The sequence below is a fragment of the Pteronotus mesoamericanus genome, unplaced genomic scaffold (genome assembly GCF_021234165.1).
Source record: "Pteronotus mesoamericanus isolate MK-2021 breed Mesoamerican mustached bat unplaced genomic scaffold, CSHL_Meso_final contig_169, whole genome shotgun sequence".
NCBI lineage: Eukaryota > Metazoa > Chordata > Mammalia > Chiroptera > Mormoopidae > Pteronotus > Pteronotus mesoamericanus.
Genome location: NW_026555068.1, coordinates 6,524,290 through 6,548,185, shown reverse-complemented (window position 1 = coordinate 6,548,185; position 23,896 = coordinate 6,524,290). Strand labels below are relative to the sequence as shown.

Genomic DNA, 23,896 nt, shown 5'->3' with positions numbered 1-23,896 from the left:
TTCCTCCGTGTATAGTTCAGATAGCTCATTGCACCGCCTGACTTTTCTAGTCCCTAGAGCAACACTTGAGAAGAGCAGAGAGATCCTTTCTTTCCCAGCATCTGCCTCAGTGCACAGTAGTGGAGGAAACCATGACGGACCCGGCCGAGTTAAACTTCCCACCACTGTTCCATTCACTGTGTGTAGGGAGAAGTCTTCTGATTATCATCCTGAGTCAGAAGCAGATTCATGATTTATAACCCCCCTCATGGTAGAGGTGAAAGAAAAATTACCTGAAATGAAAAAGATGTCCGTGAAGCAGTATTTTAGAAATACGTTAAAGACTAGCACCTGAGTTAGTACAGCATTTCAGGAGTGCAATTAGTCCCCAAGAATCAGCAGTTGAAAAACAAATATGCGTAGCTTGGTATCAGATATTTTGTGTTTATCTCAAAACAATTATTTAGCATAACCACAGCATTGTAACTATGAGAGCTTTCATTAAAGCCTTTTTAAAAAATGGAGGTAAAAGTCACATAAGGCAAAACTAGCTATTTTCAAGTGAAAAATTCAGTGACATCTAGTACATTCACAATGTTGGCAGCTGCCGCCTCTATCTGGCTCCAAAACAAACTCGTCATCCAGACAGAAAACCCCTCACCCATTAAGCACTTGCCCTCCTTTTCTCCTTCCTGTCACGTCTCCAGCAGCCACCAATCTGCATTCTGTCTTCATGGGTTTACTTATTCTGGATATTTCATGTCAGTAGAGCCATGCAATATGTGACCTCGGTGACAGGCTTTATTTAATGTAGTGTTTTCAAAGTTTATTCACTTTTAGCATATCTTAGACTTCCGTTTCTATATATGGCTGAAAATATTTCATTGCGTGTATATACCACAATTTATCTATTCATTCATTGATGGACATTTGGGTTCTTTCCAATCTGTTTCTCTAGAACTTTTAAGTAAATTTATAATTATCTTTAAGTAGTTAAAATGTAATAGAATCCAAATGATAATTACCAACACAATACTCTTATTTGATCATTTTACATTTTAGGTTTACAACTTAAAAAATATTTGTTTCAGACAGACCAAAAAAGAAATCAGCAGCATGCTTTGTCTCAAACAGTTAGGTGCAATCATGAAACCTGAGCAACAGCCTTGGGAAAAACTTCATCCTAGAACCTCTACTTTGGTAACAGCGCCCCCTTACTCTGTCAGTGAAAACCACGTTCAGTTTCCCATTGTTCTCACCTGGGAAGTTACTAGGAGCCATGAGAGAGCCGAATGCTATTTTAAAGGCACTGTAATGTTTTCTGATGAAAGAACAGATGCTAACTTATGGGTTTAACATTTACCCATCTTTCAGAAAATGACATACATACTTGCCTGCGAATTTCACGTTGGGTGTGAGTGCATGATGGATGCCATTATGTCCACGTTCACTTAAATTTCATACTAGTAAATTATATATTTTATATATATTTTATATATATTCAGATAGTAAATTATTTCAAAAGAAGGGTGCCGTGCTCCGTGGATAACATGCACGGTGGCTGTGCTTAATGTTAATAGCATCAGTCAGGAATCTGAGTTGTACCACTCCAGTACTGAACTAATATGTGATCTTTGACAAGTCATTTAATCTCTCATCATTCTTAACTATAACGATCGTTTATCTAAATTATCACAGCAGATAATAATATCTTGCTTGGAGGAGTGTGATAAGACTTTATTGTAGTGAGAAGCACTTTAAGGTCATTGGATACAGTGTATAACAAAAATATATATTTGTTTCTCTTTTTCTCACAGATACGTGAAAGAGGACATATATGTCGGAGAAGCATCGATCCATGTGATTTTACAGAATTTTGCAATGGATTATCTGAGTTTTGTATGCCAGATATGAAATCTGCTGATTTAGAAACATGCAATAATAAAACCGCCTACTGCTTTAGTGGAATATGCCAAGATATGGATAAACAGTGTGCGCAGGCTTTTGGAAAATGTAATAACTGTATGTTTTTTTCTGGGGTTCATTTTTAAACTGTACTTTTCTAAAGTCAGTAATCTACCCTATAAGCCACACTAAAAGGTATTGTTTATTTAAATCCAAATTTGAAAATGAGATTGCAAATCAAAGCACTTTGAATTATGTTGAGGCAAAATAGGCTTTATAATTGTAGGACAGAGAATAGAACATTAGTCAAATCAGGTGACAGGTGCAAAGGAAATAGATTGCTAGAATTGTAGATAAAAGAACAAATGACTGTTTGATTTCTTAATCATTTCTGCATGTCAATACCAATTTTTCTCTTCCCAAATTGGTAGTTTTTAGGGAGTGTTTCTCCTTCTTGAATAGCCAGTAGATGACGTCAAAACTTTGTAGCAGATGACGCTGACTGAGCATTGCTGCTGTCTAAATATCTCTATATTAATTTACCACACTTTTAGTTTTGCTTTTTTTAAGATGAATAATTTGAACTTCATGTTTTCAGATGCTAAAGGTGCTGATTTTCTATGTTTACAAGAAGTGAATATTCAGAATGATTTGTTTGGAGATTGTAGACACAGGCGGTGTTCTTATATGTATGTATTTAGAAAACTCTCTATTTCCCAAATGCATGTGTGATTTGTGTGTATGTTTTCTGCAATGAGTCACTTCATTCAAATGAGAGGTGAATATAATACATACAGAGGAATTTATATGTTGTACTTCATAATGGTGCATGTTTTGAATAGCATTGCTGTTATGGTCTGAGCAACATTTTGAATTATCCTCGTATTTTGAACTGTTATTTACCTAATACATTGTGTCATGAATTGACATATGGGAAATTTTCTCTGTTTTATATTGCCAGGGATACCATTTGTGGAAAGTTAGTTTGTCACTGGACACATACAAGTCTCTCAATACCAACTTCAGGTTATGATATTCAATATACTTACTACGGAGGCCATGTATGTATGTCAGGAAATCTCAGACATGGTGCAAAAATTAAAAACCTCTTTGTAAGAGATGGCACTATGTGCGACGAAAATCGAGTAAATACAAATTTTACTTAATTCTATATATGTAGTATGTGCGTGTCTCTGTGTGTGTGCACAAGAGAGAGATTCAAATGTCAAGATTTCTGTTATTCAAAGGAACACTTGCTTTCCTATCATTTTTATTATAAACTTTGCTATAGATATTTAAACTTGTTTTCTCATACTTGAGAATCTAAGCCTCTTCATTAGGCTAGGATTTGGTCTGCTATAATTTGTAAAAATTTGTGAAAAAAATCAAATAACACTAAAAAGGTAGAATAGAACAATCTGAATAATAAGAACAATGACATCAAATAAACAAAAACAAAACCAAAAAATCCCCAAGTATTTAGTCTTGTAGTAATTGATAAGAACTAATTTGGCTATAACAAAAGTAAAACATTTATTTGCTTATCAGCCTATTCTCCTAATTCTTTCTCCAAAAGCATAATGTACTTGTTAAAAGTTTGGCCCTCCCACAAAGCACAATAATGAAACAGGTGTAAGTTTTATTTAATTTCTTTTTCTAAGTTTGGAAACATAATATACAATCGATTTTTAAACTATTACCACCAAAAGTAGTTGACTAAAAATGTGCATAATTAACTTATATTTTAATTAAAATAATTTATATTGAGAAACAGTATTTTAAGAAATAAGAAAAATAAGAAAAAAAGTGAGTGAACTTCTTTTAGAATGGAAAAGGTATCTTCAAATTAAAAATAATAATCACAAAGAAACATATTGGTACTGACTACATTGTCAACAAAAGAATGTTTAGCCTAGTAAAAAAATCTTAAAAGAATTTATTTGAGCCAAACTGACAACTCCTGGGAAGTAAAGATCTCAATGGATTGAGAAAATGCTCCGGAGAATAGTAGTTTTACTGCTTATTTTATACATGAGAGTCAAAGGAGGAGTTGTAGGGGTGGTTACATAAAATCCATTGCTGGTCGATTAGGGAGGCTGGAAAAGGCAAAGCTGGGAAATCTCTGGCCTGGAAATTATTGTGCTAAGTGAAATAAGCCAGTTGGTGAAAGACAAATACCATATGATCTCACCTATAGGGGGAGTCTAATGAACAAAATAAACTAATGAACAAGCTAGAACCACAGGCACGGAAACATGGAAGAGACAGAAGGGGACCAGAAGAGGGGGAGGGTGAGGGAGACAATAGGGGATAGAAGGGGGAAGGAGTAGATGTAGAACATTTATAAATGGACAACAATGTGGCAATCGACTGTAGGAGCAGGGGGTAAGGGTGGGATGGGCGGAGGAGGGCAAAGGGGGGAAAATTGGGGCAATTGTAATAGAATAACAGTAAAAATGATTTAATAAAAAAAGAAAATTAGGTTAAACAAATAAATAAAGTAAATCTTGTATTTAGTGAGGGTTTACTATGTGTCAAACACTGCTTTTGTTTCTTCATATGTAACAAATTATTTAATCCTCATAAACTATATGTATACTTTTTAATCACTTGGGTATAATTACCATTTCAAATTCTAACCTGGATAAACTGAGGTATGGAGGAATAAATAACTTGCTCAAAGTCACATTGCTAATGTAAAAGATTAGAGATATTGTTACTAGAGTTTGAAAAAGTGTAAAAATGAAAAGGATGCTAGAATTTCACGTTGACCATTAGGCTGTGAGTAAAATAATTCTTGCACTGAATATTGACCCAGTTAATAACTCGTCGTGTGGCCTTAAAAGTGCAAAGTGAATCCTTAGCAAATATAAATAAGGATAAAAACATCTCTTTCACAGGGTCAGTATGAATATACCAATGTATTATGAAAATGCATAGAAGTGCTGAGATACAGCCTAGCAAATGATCAGTACAAGCTGGCTGTTTTCATTTTCATGCTGGTGGACATCAATTAACTCACAGCTCTGCTCCCTCAAGGAAAAAACAGTATCTGATTTTCAATATTTCATTTTGGTAAAATAAGTTGTTTTATTAAATGAATAGATGTCATAAAGTCCAGATTCATCTGCTTTTATACACAAGGGTGGGCAAAAGTAAGTTTACAGTTGTGAGTATGGGAAACAGAGTAGACTACAAGAATCTGTAAACAATGTAAATAATCATAACCTGCAGGTCTTTTTTCATACAAACTACTATAAACCTACGTTTGCCCACAGCACATACAAAGTGTGTACATCTGTTTTGCACTAAGAACAAAAGAACAATTACACATTACATTTCATCTCTTTACATTTCATGTGTTTTATTGTTGTTGTTTGTTTTTAAAATTGTAGTTTTGTCAACGAAGTTATTGCAGACCTGTCGGTGAATATAACAGAACAATAACGTGTAATGCAATAACCAAATGCAATGGACATGGGGTATGTAATGATTACTCTATTTTTATGCATAGTTTTTTAAAAAATTCATATCAGTAACATTTCCAAGATAGTAAGGTTCAGAATTATTTGATGTGGAAATTTGCAGTCAAATAAGGAAAGCAGTTTCCATTATTCATAGACAGGTACATGAATTATGTGTTCAATCAGATTGTTATAGCCCTTATTAGTTATAAACTTTGAATTTTGTACAAAATGCAATATAAAGCATAATGTTTTATTATAACATTAGATCAAGATTGTGAAATTTGGGGAATTGATTTATTAAAGGTTATACATACACATTTATACACATAAAAATTATTTATAATTGACTATGTTTAGTTATATATTTAAATATACAAAACATATTTAATGACATATATTACTTATAGTCTAATGTTCTTGTGAGAGCAGATTTTTTTTGTCTATTCTGATCCATTTCACCCTTCAATGGCTTCAATTTGTGGCCTGTATGTCTGTTCCACACGGTATTTGAAGTCATTCACAAATGGACTATGGTATAATGTCAATTTTTACTTACCTATTATAAATAGTGGTGCAATGGACATTGTTGTGGATTCATCTTTTCATATTTATATGGTTTCTTAAATTGTTAGCAATAAAATCTGATGGACCAAATGTATGCACTGTTAAAATTTTCAGTAATATTATATTGTCTTCAAGAAAGAGTATACCAGGTTTACCCCCACTTATCATGTGTGAAAAGGTGCATTTCCTCAAACTCTGGCCTGACGAGTTTCTCAGTTTTTTAATCTCTTCTAACGTGCTAAATCCATTGTTTATTTGCATTTATTTAATAATTAATGATAACAGTTTTTAAGTATGCATGTATGGTCATATTTGCCATTTACATTTCTATTTGTCTTTCCATTGTGAAATTATCTACTGGGTTACAGAAATGTTGCAAACTTTGAAGGTTTCCAAGTGTGCCTTTGGCTTTCATGTTTTAGCTAGTGTCCTTTGCCATATGGATACTTCATATACTATATAGCAATCCAGAAAAAAAGTGATATGTCTGTGTCTTGATTCAAAATTTCCTCCCACATCATTAAAATGTCCTATTCTTTACAGTTTATTTTCTGTTTTTTTCTTCTTTATTTAATTTTGCATGAACCTATTTCTAGATTCTCTATTCTGCTTCTGACCCCTCTTTCAATTCATTTACCAGATCACATTTATAGATATTTTTTAAAAATATTATTTTTTCTTTATCCTCACCTGAGGATTTTTTTTTTCATTGCTTTTAGAGAGACGGGAAGGGAGAGAAAGAAACATTAATGTGAGAGAGAAATTTCAATTGACTGTCACCCATTTATGCTCTGATTGGGGCTTGAACCCATGACCCAGGTATGTGCCCTGACTAGGAATCAAACCCTCAACCTTTTGGTTATGGAATGACGCTCCAACTACCTGAGCCACACCAGCCAGGGCACATATATAGTTATTTTATAGGCTTCTTATTTTCCAGCAAAATAAATTTTGCAATCTGTTTCTGTTTAAGCAAGTCCTTCCTTTAATCCACCCCCTGCCCCAATTATTTAAAGGTTGGCTCTTGTCATAGCTAGCTTTCTATCTACCACAATTCATAATACATTTAAACTCCTACAGTTTTATAATTTATGGCCTCATAATTTCTATGCTTTCTAGAATAAGCTATTTCAGCTGTATCAATAATGTTATCTACTTTAATTTAATACAAGAGACAACAGGAAATCTCAGTGACATTTGAAAAGATGTTGCATGGACATTTATTTTATCAAATTTTATTTTAAGAATTATTTTCTGCATTAAAATAAACACTACCTATAACATACTAAATTCTAATACCTTAATGATGTACATTGACTAACAATGACAAAGTGTATGTACTTCTTTATTGCATATGTAATGTTCTCAGTTTTCATTTGGATTTGGTTGGAGGTTTGTAATTCTAGAGGCAACTGTCATTGTGATGCTGGATATGCTCCTCCTTCTTGTGATCCATCAGTGTCATCCCCAGGAGGAAGTATCGATGATGGGTTTTGGATTTTATCTGAAGGTTAGTATCTAGATCAGTGTGCTCCAATAAGACTTTTCTGCACTTCTAGAAATGGTCTACATCTCCACTTTTGATGTGGTTCTTGAGCACCTGGTGTGCGGATAGTGCAACTAAGGAACTAAAATGTTCATTTTATTTTACTGTGTTTAATTTAAATTTAAAAACCACTTGTGGCTAGTGGCTATTATATTAAACAGTTCAGCTCTAAGTCATATTGTCAATCAAAATTTTGTATACACTTTTAATTCAAATCCAGAAGTGAACATTTTAATAGGCTTCCCCTTAATTTTAACCATGGTTCCCCAAATATTCCTATTTATTCAGCAGAGTTTTCTAGATTAGTGTTATTAAATTATAGAATGGGTGATAGTTTTATGATATAATTTATATTCCAAGGATGTTATCTATTGTGATGTTCTAGTTTGTAACCAAGTTACATTCTTAAAGTTAACCATGCTATAGAAAGGTAAAAATAATAAAATCTTTCATACCCATAGCATATACATAGCAGGTGGTAAAAAACATTTTTGCAATTTTTTGAACATTCAGGAACAAGTGTAGTATTTTTCTAAACTTCACAATGTAAAAATCTCACAACAGTTTAATTGTATTATTGTCCTTCCATTATTGATACTTTTGTTGTTTTATATTTTCTTTATATATTATGTTGTACCTGACAGTATATTATTATTTTCCATAAATGGATAATAGATAATACATTTTTTAATGTAATTATTTACATATGCCCACTTATTTACTGTTTTGTAGGACTTTTCAGCTCTTTTGACACATTCAAATTTCCATATGGGTCTTTTTAGCCTGAAAAACTTCCTCAAATATATATATTTGTGTATATATATATCCTGTGGTGACCATATGTCTCACTCTTAGTTTTTCTTGAAAACATTCTTGTAATGTTTTAATTTGTGAAGAGCGTTTTTCACTGGAAGCATATTTCTACATTGAGAATTATTTCTCTCAGCAGTTCACCGATGTAATCACATTGTATGCAGACTTTCATTTTCTGATGAAAATACAGCTGTCATTATTCATCTCAATAATATAGTGATTCTTTTATTTTTTGTCTGAGTTTCAGACTTATATTTTGGATTTTTCAGTTTCACTATGGTTTACCAAGATGTGTTTTTCTTTGAATTTATCTTGCTTGAGTTGGCTGAGATTCTTGAATCTATAGGTTGATGTATTCTGAAAATTTTGGGGAAGAAAAACAACCATTGTCTTTTTAAAAAAATTTATTGGCTTTTGAAAGTTTATACACATTAGCATATTCACTCTGTGGTATACAGTTCTATGGGTACAGAAAAAAACTTATCATACTTTTGTTCCCATCAACTATGGTCATGATACACAAGAGATCTATCACCCCAAATCCTCCTTCTGGCTTCCCCTTCACATTCAATTCCTACTAATTCCTAAAAAGGAATTATGTGTTCTCTGTCCCGAAAGATTTTCCTTTTCAGGATGTCATATACAGAGACTTCCAGCCAAGATGGAGGTGTAGGTAAATACACTTTGCCTCCTTGCACAATCAAAAGAGACAACAACAAATTAGAAACAAAAAATAACCAGAACTTCCAGAAAATCGAACTGTACAGAATCCTGACAGCCAAGGAGCTAAAGAAGAAACATTCATCCAGATTTGCAGCTGGGGCATAGAGGACATGTGGCAAGGTGGCGGCAGGAGGACCCAGCAGATGAGGTAACACTTGGCTGACTAGGTAGTGCCACGTTTGCATGTGGATGAACTGGAGAAACAGCCCGGGAACGAGACAGACTGCGCAACCCAGGGTGCCAGTGCAAGAAAAGAAAGCCTCAAAACCTCTGGATGTAAAAAACTTGTGGGGATTGCGGAGACAGGAGAAACTCCTAGCCTCACAAGAGAGCTCGTTGGAGAGACCCATGGGGTCCTAGAAGGTACACAAACCCACCCACCCGGGAATCAGCATTAGAAGGGCCAATTTGCTTGTGGGTAGCAGAGAAAGTGACTGAAAGCTGGCAGAGCAAGGGCCATTGTTCCCCCTCAGACCCCTCCCCAACACACAGCGTCACAAGGCAGCCACCTGGATTGCCCTGCCCTTGTGAATACCTAAGGCTCTGCCCCTCCCAACGTAACAAGCAGGCTGAGACAAAGAAATATGGCCCAAATGAGAGAACAGATCAAAGCTCCAAAGAACTAAGTGATGAAGAGATAGCAACCTATCAGATGCACAGTTCAAAACATGGGTAACCTGAATGCTCACTGAATTTGTTTAGTATGGGCTCAAAATGGAGGAAAAAGGGAAGCCTACACAAAGTGAAATAAAGAAAAATATACAGGGAACCAACAGTAAAGGGAAGGAAACCAGGATTCAAATCAATGATTGGGAGCAGAAGGAAGAGATAAACATGCGGACAGACAAGAATGAAGAAACAAGAATTCAAAAAAATGAGGAGAGGCTTAGGAACCTCTGGGACAGCTTTAAACGTTCCAACATCCGAATCATTGGGGTGCCAGAAGGAAAAGAAGAAAAGCAAGATATTGAAAACTTACTTGAAAAACTAGTGAAGGAGAACTTCCCCAATCTAGTGAAGGAAGCAGACTTCCAGGAGAGCCAGGAAACTCAGAGAGTCCCAAAGAAGTTGGGCCCAAGGAAGCACACACCAAGGCACAAGATAATTACATTACCCAAGATTAAAGATAAGGATAGAATCTTAAAAGCAACAAGAGAAAAGGAGTCAGTAACCTACAAAGGAGTTCCCATAAGACTATCAGCTGATTTCTCAAAAGAAACTTTGCAGGCAAGAAGGGGCTAGCAAGAAGTATTCAAAGTCATGAAAAACAAGGGTCCTACATCCAAGATTACTCTATTCAGCAAAGCCATCATTTAGAATGGAAGGGCAGGTAATGTGCTTCCCAAATAAGGTAAAGTTAAAGAGTTCATCATCACCAAGCCCTTATTATATGAAAAGTTAAAGGGACTTATCTAAGAAAAAGAAGATCAAAAACTAGGAACAGTAAAATGACAACCCACAACTATCAACAACTGAACCTAAAAAAGTAAAAACAAAAACAAACTAAGCAAACAAGTAGAACAGGGACAGAATCATAGAAATGTAGGTCGGGGGGGCGGCGGGAAATGGGGGAAAAGGTATAGGGAATAAGCAGTATAAATAGGTACAAAATAGGCAGGGGAAGGTTAAGAATAATATAAGAAATGGGGAAGCTGAAGCACTTATGTGTCAGACCCATGGACGTGAACTAAGCGGGGGAGAATGCTGGGGAGAGGTGTGGTGCAGGGCAGAGGGGAATAAAGGGGAGGAAAAAAATGGGACAACTGTAATAGCATAATCAATAACATACTTTTTTTAAAAAAGAATGTCATATGCATCTGAGAGTCATTCCTGTTGTCATATGTTTTAATACTTAATTCATTTCTATTTTTAAGTAGCCTTCTATTGAAAAGACATACTATGGTTTGCTTATCGATTTGTTTTGTTTTGATTTGTTTTGTTGATTAGGTTCCACTTCTAGGTGAGATCATATGGTGTTTGTCTTTCACCCCTGGCTTATTTCACTTAGCATAACACTCTCCAGGTCCATCCAAGCTGTCACGAAGGGTTGGAGCTCCTTCCATTCTGCTGCATAGTGTTCCACTGTGTAAATGTACCACAGTTTTTTGATCCACTCATTTATTGACAGGCATTTAGGCTGTTTCCAGCACTTGGGTATTATAAATAACGCCGCTATGAACATTGGGGTGCATAGGTTCTTCTGAATTGGTGTTTCAGGATTCTTAGGGGGTAATGCCAGCAGTGGAATTGCTAGGTCAAAAGGCAGTTCCATTTTTAAGTTTTTGAGAAAATTCCAAACTGTCTTCCACAGTGGCTGCACCAGTCTGCATTCCTACCAACAGTGTACTAGGCAGCGTTCTCTTTTCTCCATAACCTTGCCAGCATTTGTTCTTTGTTGACTTATTAATGATAGCCATTCTGACCGGTGTGAAGTGTTATCTCTCATTGTGGTTTTAACGTGCATCTCTCTGATGACTAGTGATACTGAGCATTCTTTCATATGTCTCTGGGCTCTGTGTCTGTCTCCCTTGGAGACGTGTCTGTTCAGGTCTTTTACCCATCTTTTTAATTGGATTGCTTTTCTTCCCACTGTGGAGCTGTGTGAGTTCTTTATATATTTTGGAGATCTAACCCTTGTCCAAGGTATCATTTGCAAGTATGTTCTCCCATACAGTTGGTTCCCTTTTCATTTTGCTGATGATTTCTTTAGCCATGCAGAAGCTTTTTAGTTAGATGCAGTCCCATTTGTTTATCTTTTCCTTTATATCCCTTGCCTTAGGGGATGTATTGGTGAAAATATTGCTGCATGAGATAGCTGTAATTTTCCTGCCTAAGTTTTCCGTTAGGACTTTTATAGTGTCATGACTTATATTTAAGACTTTTATCCATCTTGAGTTTATTTTGGTGAATGCTGTAAGTTGGTGATCTAGTTTCATTTTTTTGCAGGTACTTGTCCGGGTCTCCCAACGCCATTTATTGAAGAGGCTGTATTTGCTCCATTTCATGTTCCTGCCTCACTCTGTCAAATATTAGCTGACCATATTGACATGGGCTTATTTCTGGGCTTCCATTCTGTTCCATTTGTCTGTGTGTCTGTGCTTATGCCAGTATCAGATTGTTTTGGTTACTGTGGCCTTGTATTAGAGTTTTATATCAGGTTTTGTGATCGCCTTACTTTGTTCTTCCTTTTCAAAACTGCTGAGGTTATTTGGGGTCATTTATGGTTCCATGTAAATTTTTGAAATATCTGTGAAATATGTCAATGGTATTTTGATAAGGATTCCATTGAAGCTATAGATTGCTTTGCATAGTATGGACATTTTAATGATGTTAATTCTTCCAATCCATGAACACCGTATATGCTTTCATTTATTTGTGTCTTCCTTAATTTCTTTCTTCAGTGTTGTGTAGTTTTCTGACTACAGGTCTTTTATCTCCTTGGATAAGTTTATTCCTAAATATTTAATTTTTATTGTTGCTATAATAAATGGGATTTTCCCCCGAATTCCTGTTTCTGATATTTCACTGTTGGTGTACAAAAATGCCTTCAATTTCTGAATGTTGACTTTGTATCCCGTGGTTTGGCCAAATTCATTTATTACGTTAAGTAGTTTTTTTGTGGAGTCTATAGGGTGTCTAGATGTGGCATTCCCTGAGTACGAGTAATGCTTGTTACCTGGTGGGGACAAACTGTGTTACAAATCTCAGTCTTATAGGGCTAAAGGTAGAAAATTCAGGATCACGTGTTTTTCAAAAATGAAGAATAAACCTTGGAAGACTGTTAACTGAAAAAAAAGTGCACTATCATGTCATCTGCAAACAGTGATAGCTTTACTTCCCCCTTTCCAATAAAAATAACAGGTTTAAATAAATATGTTGACACACAAGATAAAAATAATAGCTCATAAGCCCACAAGATTGTCCTGACCATTTTAGGAAAATGTTAATCAAAACCATGCAAGATACTAGTTCAGTCTTCTTAGGTTGATTTTAATAATAAAAAAAAAATTACAGGTCACATGTGATTAATGTGGTCGTGGAGAGACTGGGATCTTCTTGGTGCTCTTTTTCCAGCACTGCTCAAACTCTAGTATCTCCTTTTCAATCTCAACCCAGTAGAGCTGCTGTTTAATTAGCTTCAGGTTATCCCTCTACCAATGACACTTGGGAGTCAATCACGCTTCTGGGATCCCTAATCTGCAGAGCAACTGTGTGGTGCTGCACCCTACAGACTGAGCCATTTCTGCTGTTGTCAGCTCTGTCCTCTGCCTCCTTCACTCAGTGAAATGTTGCACTTTGCCTGGGACTCCAGTTCTCTGTTGAGATAAGCAGATTGTCCACAGGTGGAACTGAATTTTCATAAAATCAACATATTTTCTCTCAGATATTGTGGTTTTCCATCTCTTGTTGTCTTCCAGAAATCATTTCTCTCATGTATATTGTCTTGTTTTTTATTTTTATTGTAAGAGAGTTATTTTGGCACCGATTAATGAAAAAATTTTTATGATAGCTAAAGTGGAAGCCCTACCTTCATTCCATAGGGTAATGAATATCTCTCAATCCAGTAATAAGTAGGTGCAATTTCTTTAATCAGCTTTAAGTACATTAGAAGGAAACTCCTCTTCCAATACGATATTTTAAGTGAAGATGGACTAATGGAGAACTGAGCTTTTTTGATGGATGAAGCAGGAAAGGAGAGTTTTTAAACTGTTGAGTTCTACCATAGTGTAAGACTACTGCATGTTGGGTTAATTTCAATATTTTTCCCTGTATTTGCCAATTGACTTCTTATATACACGAAACATTCTGAATCACTTTATTTTAGGTGAATCACTTTTTATCCACATGTATTGGATTGTGTGTGTTTTAAAGTTATTGACCTGTCTTCCTTGGGGAACATTCATTTCATTTACACTTAATATTATCACAGTTATGTTGGTGGTAATTCTGCTTACTTAATTTAGCTTTCTGTATTTTAGTTTTTCCTAGATTGTTTCTTTCATTTAATTAGACCAAGCTTCCATAGATTTTTAGTTTTTCTGTAATATAACACCTAGAAGAATATATATTATTGTAATTAATATAATCATAAGTAGGACAATGTCACTTTATACAGATAATTTGGAAATTTAACCTAGTGTACTATCCTTAATTGTGCTTTACAATTAACTCTTAGCTATGTCAATAATTTTTCATTAAATCATTTTTAAAACACTTCTTTTGTTTGCTCCATATTTTAAATAGAAGAACTTATTACATAGTCATATCAGTTTAATGTGTTCTACACGGCAATTCACAGATGGGAATATGATAAAATGCATTAGAATATAGCACATAAATAAAGATTATGCATATAATGATTTAAAATAAAGTATAACAATGATATTGATATGTATTGAGTGACATAAACATACAATGCACTTTGTGCCATAGGCACAGAATATTGGAAAACACTCAAATTTAATTTTATTCATCCATGACTATTATTTGAAGCACATATTTTTATAACTCAAAATTCTAAAATGCTTTGAATGTCATTTTTGAAAAAAAATAAGAGGTACTCTCATGTTTTCAGAAAAAAATGTGAACTTCCCAAAAAGAAAACCACGTGGTTCTCCTCGAAAAAATGGCCTCTTGATCAGTTTCTGCATTTTTCTACCTTTCCTTATTTTAATTGCCGTCATTGCTCTTAAATGGAATAAGATAAAATTTTGGGTAAGAGAGGAACCAGTAAGTGAAGGGTAAGTAAACTTATTATTTCTTATATTTACATTAAAATGCATAATGGAAGAATTCAAATGTTATTCTGAATATTACAAGTGGGAATTTGTGGATGGATTGGTTTAGTGTATAAAAATATTGAGTCTTAGTATGAATATTTTTTCCAGATTTCAGGCAGGTAGGTATCCCTCACGTGTGTATAGGCCCAGGAACAACTGAAGCTACTCAGTAAATCCTAAGTGGCCTTCAAACAGGAAGCCGTTTGGATATAATTGCTTTAGGAGGTTTGTCTATTTCCCAAGCAACTCCATGTTCAGCTGTGCCAAGGAGATTAATAGAGATAGAGAAGCAAATTTTGTGAACATTAATATGTAGAAAGTGAGAAAAACATAAGATAGCAAAGATCAAGAGAGAGAACACAGGATACAGACCACTTTACACATAGTATCACTCATGTGTTTCTAAAATTATAATTAAGGCACTTGGACAGCTTTTTTTCTTTAACTATAACACTGATACGAGCCGCATTTTGCTTAGTGAATATTTAGGAAAATGAGAATGCAGAATTAAAGATAAGTGGGCCTCACTATTCCAAAGTAAGGGAAAATGGTTCTCTTTCTCACTAATGAAGAGAGAAATAAAATGAAGACAAAAAATTTCTGTCAACACTTCTCTTTCCCGTCAGTTAATTTTATTTGTAAACAAGTTTGCAGCAAGTAGTTAAATTCAGTAGAGTATTCTGCCTGATATTTATAGACATTTACATAATCATCAAACTATTATAAATTGACTTGAATGAGCATCTGGCATCAGTCTTTTTGTACTCTTAAGACATCTTAAGATCGGAAAAATCGGAATAGTTCCTAGAAAAAAACCTGACCTTTGAAAGAGATGTTATGACAGGGCGTAATTAGTCATAAATAGCTAAAACTGGTCTTGAAAGCCTGAGTCTCAGAGCAACATTACATGGTTTCAGGTTTGCAAGGAGTAAGAAATGGTGTAGAGCTGATGCACCGATGGGTGGTAATGAACTGTGTATGGTCAGGAGCTACGTCATTCTTTCCATCACTTAAAGCCCTTATGGCTGACAGCATCTCTTTGTTTATGTCCATTCTCTGTAGAACGACTTCTCTGCTTGCACATGGCAGAGAATACTATTTAAACCTTGCTAGTTTTGTTTTCAAATAAAAGACCAACAATCTGTCCATAATGAATGCCATTTAGTTCACATTCTCAAGAGACAGAAGGATATAGTAGTGGGAGCACACCTAAGTTCAGGCTGTGTTCTGCCTGGATTTATAACACGGAGGTGTTCAAACCTTATCTCATTACCTGTGGCCCAGGAATTGTAGTCATGTTGCAGGAATCTGGGCACCAGGACTCTGCTCTTCCTCAGGCATTGTGTGTGTATTGGAGTTTTCCAAAGAAAACATCGGAGACTCTACATATCACCGAATGTAACTAAATGTAGCTTAATTATAACGTGGAAACACATGTAGCTGGAAGACATAGAGGCCTCACTGAGGATTCATTGATGAAATTAAAAAAGTTAATTACATAGTTTTTGATAGATATATCATAACCAAACAGATGATAATTTAAGAATTTGACAATTTTCATGTAAATTACCTTTTTAACTTCAAAGGAGCATTCTCATAGATATATTAATATACATCTTGTTTTCCTTGTAGAAGAATAATAGATTGGTTTTTAGTTTGAAATTTATATATTATTAACATAATTAGTAGTTTGTACAACATTAGAGAGACCAAATATTAAATATAGGATCACTGAGTGGAATATGGGAAGCAAAGTGGATCTTGGTATATGTTATTTGAGTAATGAGGACAAGTATAGCTTTATTACTCTTCTTGATTTTGCTTAAGACTACAATGTTTCCTAAACCTAAAATAATGGTATTCCTTTTATACAGATCTATATCAGAAGAAAGCAGTAGTAACAGCAGCGAGTCACACACAGTTTTAAAGGTAAATTGAAGGATTTAAACTATTGACACAATATCATTTTTGAAATATATTTAAAATAATCATTAACAATATCTCAGTATAAGACCTATTATTTCCATGTTTCATCAACATCTCTCCTATTTGTCAATATCATATACTAAGAAAACGAATTCAAATTGTTTTCTACTCTTTAGAAATATTTAATGTTAACCAGTATTAGAGATTTATTAATCAACTTGTATAAAAGAGTAGTGACTCTGAAGAGATTTAAATGTTTTCTTAAAATAGTTATGAGTTATCCTGAATCTTGTTCACTCATTCAAGGTTCTAATTGATGGACTTCTATGGATCATTTCCAAACATTTACATTTCTCCCTCACTAAGATTCCTTGGTTATTGTTATTTTCCAAATGAGAAAACAGACACAAGAATTTAAATAATTATCCATGAGTATAGAATTTTAGTAAATTTTGGGATTAGCATTTAGTCAGATCCAGGTTTAAACTCCTAATAACCATAGAGTTTTGACACATGTAGACTGATATATAACTAGGGATGGGGAATAAAAGTTATATTTATTGAGGATATATTAGATGCCAAGGAAAATGCTAAATGCACTTTCCCTACAAGGCAGAAAGACAATTATTTACTATAAGATGGAATGAAGAAAGCATCTCTATATATTTTTTCAAATTTTTAGATGTGTAAAAAAATCATAATATTTGACATGCTAGAACTATCACTTGTAACAAATGGAAAAAATTAAAAATTCAACCAGGATTGGGGTCAGAGTTCATCCAATAACTTAGCTGCCATTCCTCCATCTCTGACTTTGATTAAGAATTAAGTCACTGGATCTGTTTCCTTATCTGCTACCAGAGAACGCATAACTTCTACCTTGAAGGTAAATTAGTCTTATTTCTGACTGGACCAATCTCTACTACTTCTTTGATTACTCTATTAGAATCCACATCATAAGCGAGGATTTTGGCATTTGTTGTCTTCCTCCTATGTCCTTCAATAATAGTCTCATCCTCATTTTTTTCCTAGAGCAATATACTTATCTTGCTATTTCTCTGATTTCTTCTAACTCTTAAGTAATAAATTCAGTATCTCACTTTGTTTTACATTTTTTCATAACCTTACCCTGCCACCAGTACTTTATGGTTACATAAAGATATTGCCTCAAGAATTTGAAATAGTGGGTTAGGCAGTCAGTACATAAGCAATAAACACATTTCATAAGTTGATTGTATAGTGTATTCAAAGTGATTCATCATATGGAAAAGATTAGGGCTGAAGAGTTGATGTTGATGAAGGAATTTGTTAGAAATTTTTAAAAATATAGTTGATTCCATTTTGCTTTCTGGGTAAAGGGGGGATATATGAGGATGGAAGGAGACTTGATTTGGGATGGTGAACACACAATACAATATACAAATGTATTGTATAATTGTGTTCCTGAAACCTAAAAAATTTTATTAACCAATGCCACACCAATAAATTCAATAAAAATATGGTTGACTCAGTTGGCCTTATTGAGCAAATGATATGTAAACAAAGAATTGAAGGAGGTGAGAATATTTATCCAGGTTAGATATTTGAAAGAAGTCACCTGGACTCACAGGGTCATCTCATATAAGGCTCTTCTTTAAATGCAAAAGATGTAGTACAGCAAGAGAGAGTGCAGGCAAGCAATGGAGGAGGTCAGAGAGATACCACATGCACAAGGCCTCAAGGTTCTTCTTTGTAAAATTTTACATAACTGATCATCAGTCTTCAATTAGCACAAAATGAAAGCAGACAACCACCTTTCCCAGAGATAAAGATAGAGCTTTTTCAACTCCAGCTATAAATCAACGCTACCTTACACAGAAATACAGCCGGTAGAGCTATCCATGTATATATCTGGTCAGGAGCTTTCCAAACACAAGAATGATCCAATGAAAAGTAAAAGTCAGGAATGTTTGATAAGTAATAGTGATGTCAGTTTATCTGGAGCAGAGTTAGCAAAAGGGCTCATGGCTTACACTTGTGAAGGTTGTTTTGTTGAAAGTAGTCTGTAACAACCATAGGGTAAAAGTGGAGAAACCAGCTGGTGGCCTATTACTGCAAAAATCCAGGAGAAACGTAGGTGGTACCTCAGAGCAGAAATACCAAAAATGGCTATAGGAAGAAATTTTTAAGATGAACCAACAGAATGAACTGACAGTTTGGATGCAGAGTATAAGAAAAAGTGCTTAAATAATGTTTACTGATACAAAGCAGGAACATAGCAAGGCTAAAATGTAAACCAGGACTTGTTTCTAAATCTGTTTTCTAATACATTTTAAAAATTATTTTAAAATTTATGAATATTGAATGATAAAATCTACTTAGGTAATTGTGAGCCAAGGAAAATGCCTGATGTGCCTTGATAAGGAGGTTAAATATTCTCATATATGAATGGGAACATAAAATACTCTTGAAGTAGTGAGAGAGTGATTTAGCATGACATGTTTTGCTGGAGTGAAGCAGGGGGAAATTCAGTCAGATTCAAGCCAGAACTGGAGATGAGTGAAACAGCTATGAGAGTATGGCACACACAAGACAGATGTGATGAGGACGGGATTGAAAGAGAGGAAAGGGTCAATAAGTTTTGTGAGATACACAGAAGTAGAATAATTAAGTGGTAGCTGATGGATGTTTTGGATGTAGAATAACAAACACTTCCGACACAATGGACAATGACACAATGGACACCTCTGACACAATGGACAATGACCCCTTTTACTAATGAAATATTGTACAGTGAGGTAACCACTTTGGTACCTGAGATTTTACTGCCTATGTTTTCTTCCATGATTTTTATGGTTTCATGACATACATTTAAGTTCTTTAACCATTTTGAGTTTATTCTTGAGAGTGGTGTCTGTTGGCAGGCCAGTTTTATTTTTTGCATGACCTGTCCGATTTTCCCAAGGCTCTTGTCTCCTCTGTGAAATATTAATTGACCATATAGGCATGGATAATTTCTGGCTCTCTGTTCCGCTGCATCGATCTATATGCTTGTTCTTACGTCAGTACCGGGTTTGTTTTGGTTACGGTGGCCTTGTGATATAGTTTGATATCTGGCATTTGATCCTTCTAACTCTGTTTTTCTTTCTTGAGATTGCTGAGGCTATCTGGGGTCTTTTTTAGTTCCATATAGATTTTTGGAATATTTGATCCAGGTCTGTGAAATATGCCATTGTTATTTTACTCAGAATTGCATTGAATCTCCCAGGGCAAGGGAAATAAAGGAAAAAAAATGAATAAATGGGACTACATCAAACCAAAAAGCTTTTGCACAGCAAAAGAAACCATCAACAAAATGAAAAGAGAACGCACTGTCCAGGAGTACATGTTCACGAATAATACATCCAGTAAGGGATAATTTCTAAAATACATGAAGAACTTACACAACTCACCACCAGGAAGACAAACAATTCATTTAAAAAATGGGCAAAAGACCTGAATAAACACTTCTTCAAAGAAGATATACAGAGGAATAATAGACATAAAAAATGCTCAGTATCACTAATCAGAGAGATGCACATTAAAACCACAATGAGATACCTACTTGCACATGTCAGAATGGCAACAGTCATAAATCAGCAAACAAGTGCTGGCAAGGATATGGAGAAAACGGAACCCTCATGCACCTTTGATGGGAATGCAAACTGGTGCAGCCACTGTGGAAAACAGTATGAAGTTGCCTCAAGAAATGAGCCATGGGACTGACTCTGACCCAGTGATCCCACTTCTGGGAAGATATCCTAAGAATCCTGAAACACCAATTTGAAAGAATACATGCACCCCTATGTCCATAGCAGTGTTATTTACAGTAGCTAAGCTCTGGAAACAGCCAAAGTGCCCATCAGTAGATAAGTGGATAAAAAATCTGGGATACCTTTACACAATGGAATACAGCATGGTAGTAAAAAAGAAGGAAATCTTACTGTCTGCAGCAGCATGGATGGATGTGAAGAGCATTATGCTCAGTGAAAGAAACCAGTCAGAGGAAGACAAATACCATACAATCTCACTTATATGTAGAATCTACAGAACAAAATAAACTGACAAAAAAAATAGAAACAGAGGCATGGACACATAGAACAGACTGACAGCTGTCAGAGGAGGGGAGGGAGAGGAGAAGAGATGAAAAAGATGAAGGGATTAGCCAAAGAATATATACACAAATCTCATAGGCATAGACAAGTGTGTAGTGCCGGCTAGAAAGAACAGGGGTGGGGGTTGCGTGGAGGAAGGCAAAGGGTGGGAGGGATGGGGACATCTGTAATAGTGTCAACAATAAAAATAAAGGAAAAAAAGAGAATGGGTTTGGTGTTCAAATCATGATGTGGAGGGGAGTGAAGAACGAGTTTGGTTTTGAACATGTGCATGTGGGAAACCTGTTGAATAAACACGGAGAACTCTTGAAAGTACTCATCTTTTGCAGATAAAAATAGACCAATTAATATTATTATTTATTCACATACTTTTTATTGTTGTTCAGTTGGAGTTGTCCCCATTTTTCCCCCATTGCTTGCCCTTGCCCTACCCACCCCCACCTCGCACATTCATTCCTCACCCTGTTGTCTTTGTCCAAGGGTGCTTTATACACATTCCTTGACTTGCCCCTTGCCCTTCATTCTTCTTTTATATCCATTCCCTCTCCCCTCTGGTCACTGTCAGTTTGTTATTTACTTCCAAGTCTCTGGTTCTATTTTCCTTCTTTGTTTGTTTTGTTGACTAGGTTCCACTTAGAGGTGAGATCATGTGGTATATGTCTTTCACCGCCTGGCACATTTCACTTAGCATAATGCTCTCCAGTTCCATCCATGCTGTCGCACAGGGTTGGAGCTCCTTCTTTCTTTCTCTTGTGTAATATTCTATTGTATAGATGTACCAGTTTTTTGATCCACTTACTCACTGATGGGCACTTAAGCAGTTTCCAGCACTCAGGTATTATAAATAATGCAGCTATGAACATTGGGGTACATAGGTTCTTTTGAATTGGCAATTCAGGATTCTTAGGGTATAATCCCAGCAGTGGAATTGCTGGGTCAAAAGGCAGTTCTATATTTAGTTTTCTGAGGAAATTCCATACTGTTTTCCATAGCGGTTGCACAAGTCTGCATTCCCACCAACAGTGTACTAGGGTTCCATTTTCTGGACAACCTTGCCAGCACTTGTTTTTTGTTGACTTGTTAATCATGGACATTCTGACTGGTATGAAGTGATATCTCTCATCATGGTTTTTACTTGCATCTCTCTGATGGCTAGTGATGCTGAGCATCCTTTCATATGTCTCTAGACCCTGTGTATGTCCTCCTTGGAGAAGTGTTTGTTCAGGTCCTTTGCCCTTTTTTTAATTGGACTGTTTTTCCTCCTGGAGTGGAGTTGTGAGTGTTCTTTATATATTTTGGAGATCAAACACTTGTCTGAGGTATCATTGGCAAATATATTTTCCCATATGGTTGGTTTCCTTTTCATTTTGCTAATGTTTTCTTTAGCCATTCAGAAACTTTTAATTTGATGTAGTCCCATTAGTTTATTCACATATTTTTATTGTTACCTTCCCCTATGATTCCCTGTTGGTGATTTTCTTTTACTCATGTGAGGCATAAATAGAGACTGTGTGGATGAGACATTTATATGTACCAATTTATAATATTTCCTTTTAATGTGGTTATTACAAAAAATTCAGGAAAAAGAAATCAGTTTACAAATTTTGTGGACCACCAGCATAGATTGTGACAGTAAACCCAGTTTCTTATTATACTAATTAAATGCTAAACTTGTAGTTGCATATTAAAATTAGACAGTTTTTATTAAAATTTCTATTTCTATTTTCCATATTTCTGTTACAACAGTGACTGAACAACATCAAAAAAACATAAATTGGAGAAAGGATATTACCAAGAAACACCATTAACTGGCCTGATCCAAGAATGAAAAAAATCTGCTTTTCTTTCCTTTTGCTATGGCTCAAGCTTTCAATTTCACAAACCAAAATAAATCCTGTGAGTGAAAGTATGTAGACCTGTGTCTGTTGATTCTTTTACCTGCTTGATCCTTTAGTAGAAAGTAAGCACTTTGTCTTCTTTTGAACCTGGGAGGCTGTTACACCCAAAGGCGAAAACATTCTATTGTCCACTATGCTGCCCACCCTCAGATGCCTGTGGCCAAGATAACAGTTTCCATCTCAAGAGAGGACACCTACAGTCCACACCTCTCCATAGCTCATGAGTCCCCTCCCTGTCCATTCCAGGCTTTGGATTTTGATGTGCTGCTAGGTCAGGACAGCCTCAAGCCCCCAGATAGTTGCTAATGTCTAGCCCATCTTTAAGGAATTGCTCAAACTGAGTTCCTGGTCATAGAAAACTGTTCTGTCTCCAAGTGATACTTCTGTGGCCTCATGTAATTTGAGATCTTGAATATATCTTTGCCCTTTCGGGGCACCTGGAATTGCTGTTCTTTCTTTATTTGAAGTTGACCTTTTCTGGATAAGATTTTCTTGCTTTAATGTCCCCTCTCCACATATTGCTCTTACTGAGATAGGTACACTTTTGTAAATGAACAAGCTGAGGCTCAGCCACATGGTGCCTTGACACATGACCCAACAATTAGTGTTGAAGGAAACAGGCTTTTATTAACAGGATTCCAACCTTATGTGGGCTAAGAGCACTCCTGCTCAGAGGCCTCTTCTCACAAAACCCCCAGCACTTCCCTTGCTCCCCAAAAGGCTAGAAGCCGAAACCATGCCCAGAAGTTGGCCATATCTTTATCTGTCCTTAAGCTGGCTGGGCAAGCAGGTTTCCATCCCCTCTGGAATGTGCATTTGTGGGTTTCAGAGTCGCCATTTCTCGCAGCAGCTCCCTTCTTCAGGATCTCGGGTATGATGTTCTCCACCTCTATGTAATAGTTCAAGGAAACATGCACCATGTTGCACTGGATCATACCCCAGGAAGGCACATGTCCCAAGAGAGTGGCTTCTCTGTACGTTTTTCAGAGAAGCAGAAGTAGCTCAGCATTCCCGGTCACAGTTCCGCTTCAGGCATCTCCTATGAATCCGTGCTTGGTTAGGCAGGCCCCCATACAGCTCCATCAGCTCTGCTGCCATCTTCTTCAGGCGGGCTTCCCAGGGGGTCTCCTCTCTTGCACCAGACCTTGTAGTGGACTCTCTC

At 35.7% G+C, this 23,896-nt stretch overlaps 1 protein-coding gene across 1 annotated transcript in view; it reads left to right on the top strand.

Annotated features, from left to right (window-relative positions):
• LOC129064648 (A disintegrin and metallopeptidase domain 3-like) overlaps nt 1-23,735 on the top strand; it is a 65,200-nt gene extending 41,465 nt beyond the window's left edge. The window contains exons 14-20 of the mRNA XM_054565768.1: nt 1,797-1,992; nt 2,483-2,573; nt 2,846-3,029; nt 5,280-5,366; nt 7,308-7,425; nt 14,573-14,738; nt 23,564-23,735. Coding sequence (XP_054421743.1) covers nt 1,797-1,992; nt 2,483-2,573; nt 2,846-3,029; nt 5,280-5,366; nt 7,308-7,425; nt 14,573-14,738; nt 23,564-23,735 — 1,014 coding nt within the window. The remainder of the gene's footprint in view (nt 1-1,796; nt 1,993-2,482; nt 2,574-2,845; nt 3,030-5,279; nt 5,367-7,307; nt 7,426-14,572; nt 14,739-23,563) is intronic.
• The last annotated feature ends 161 nt before the right edge of the window (nt 23,736-23,896 follow it).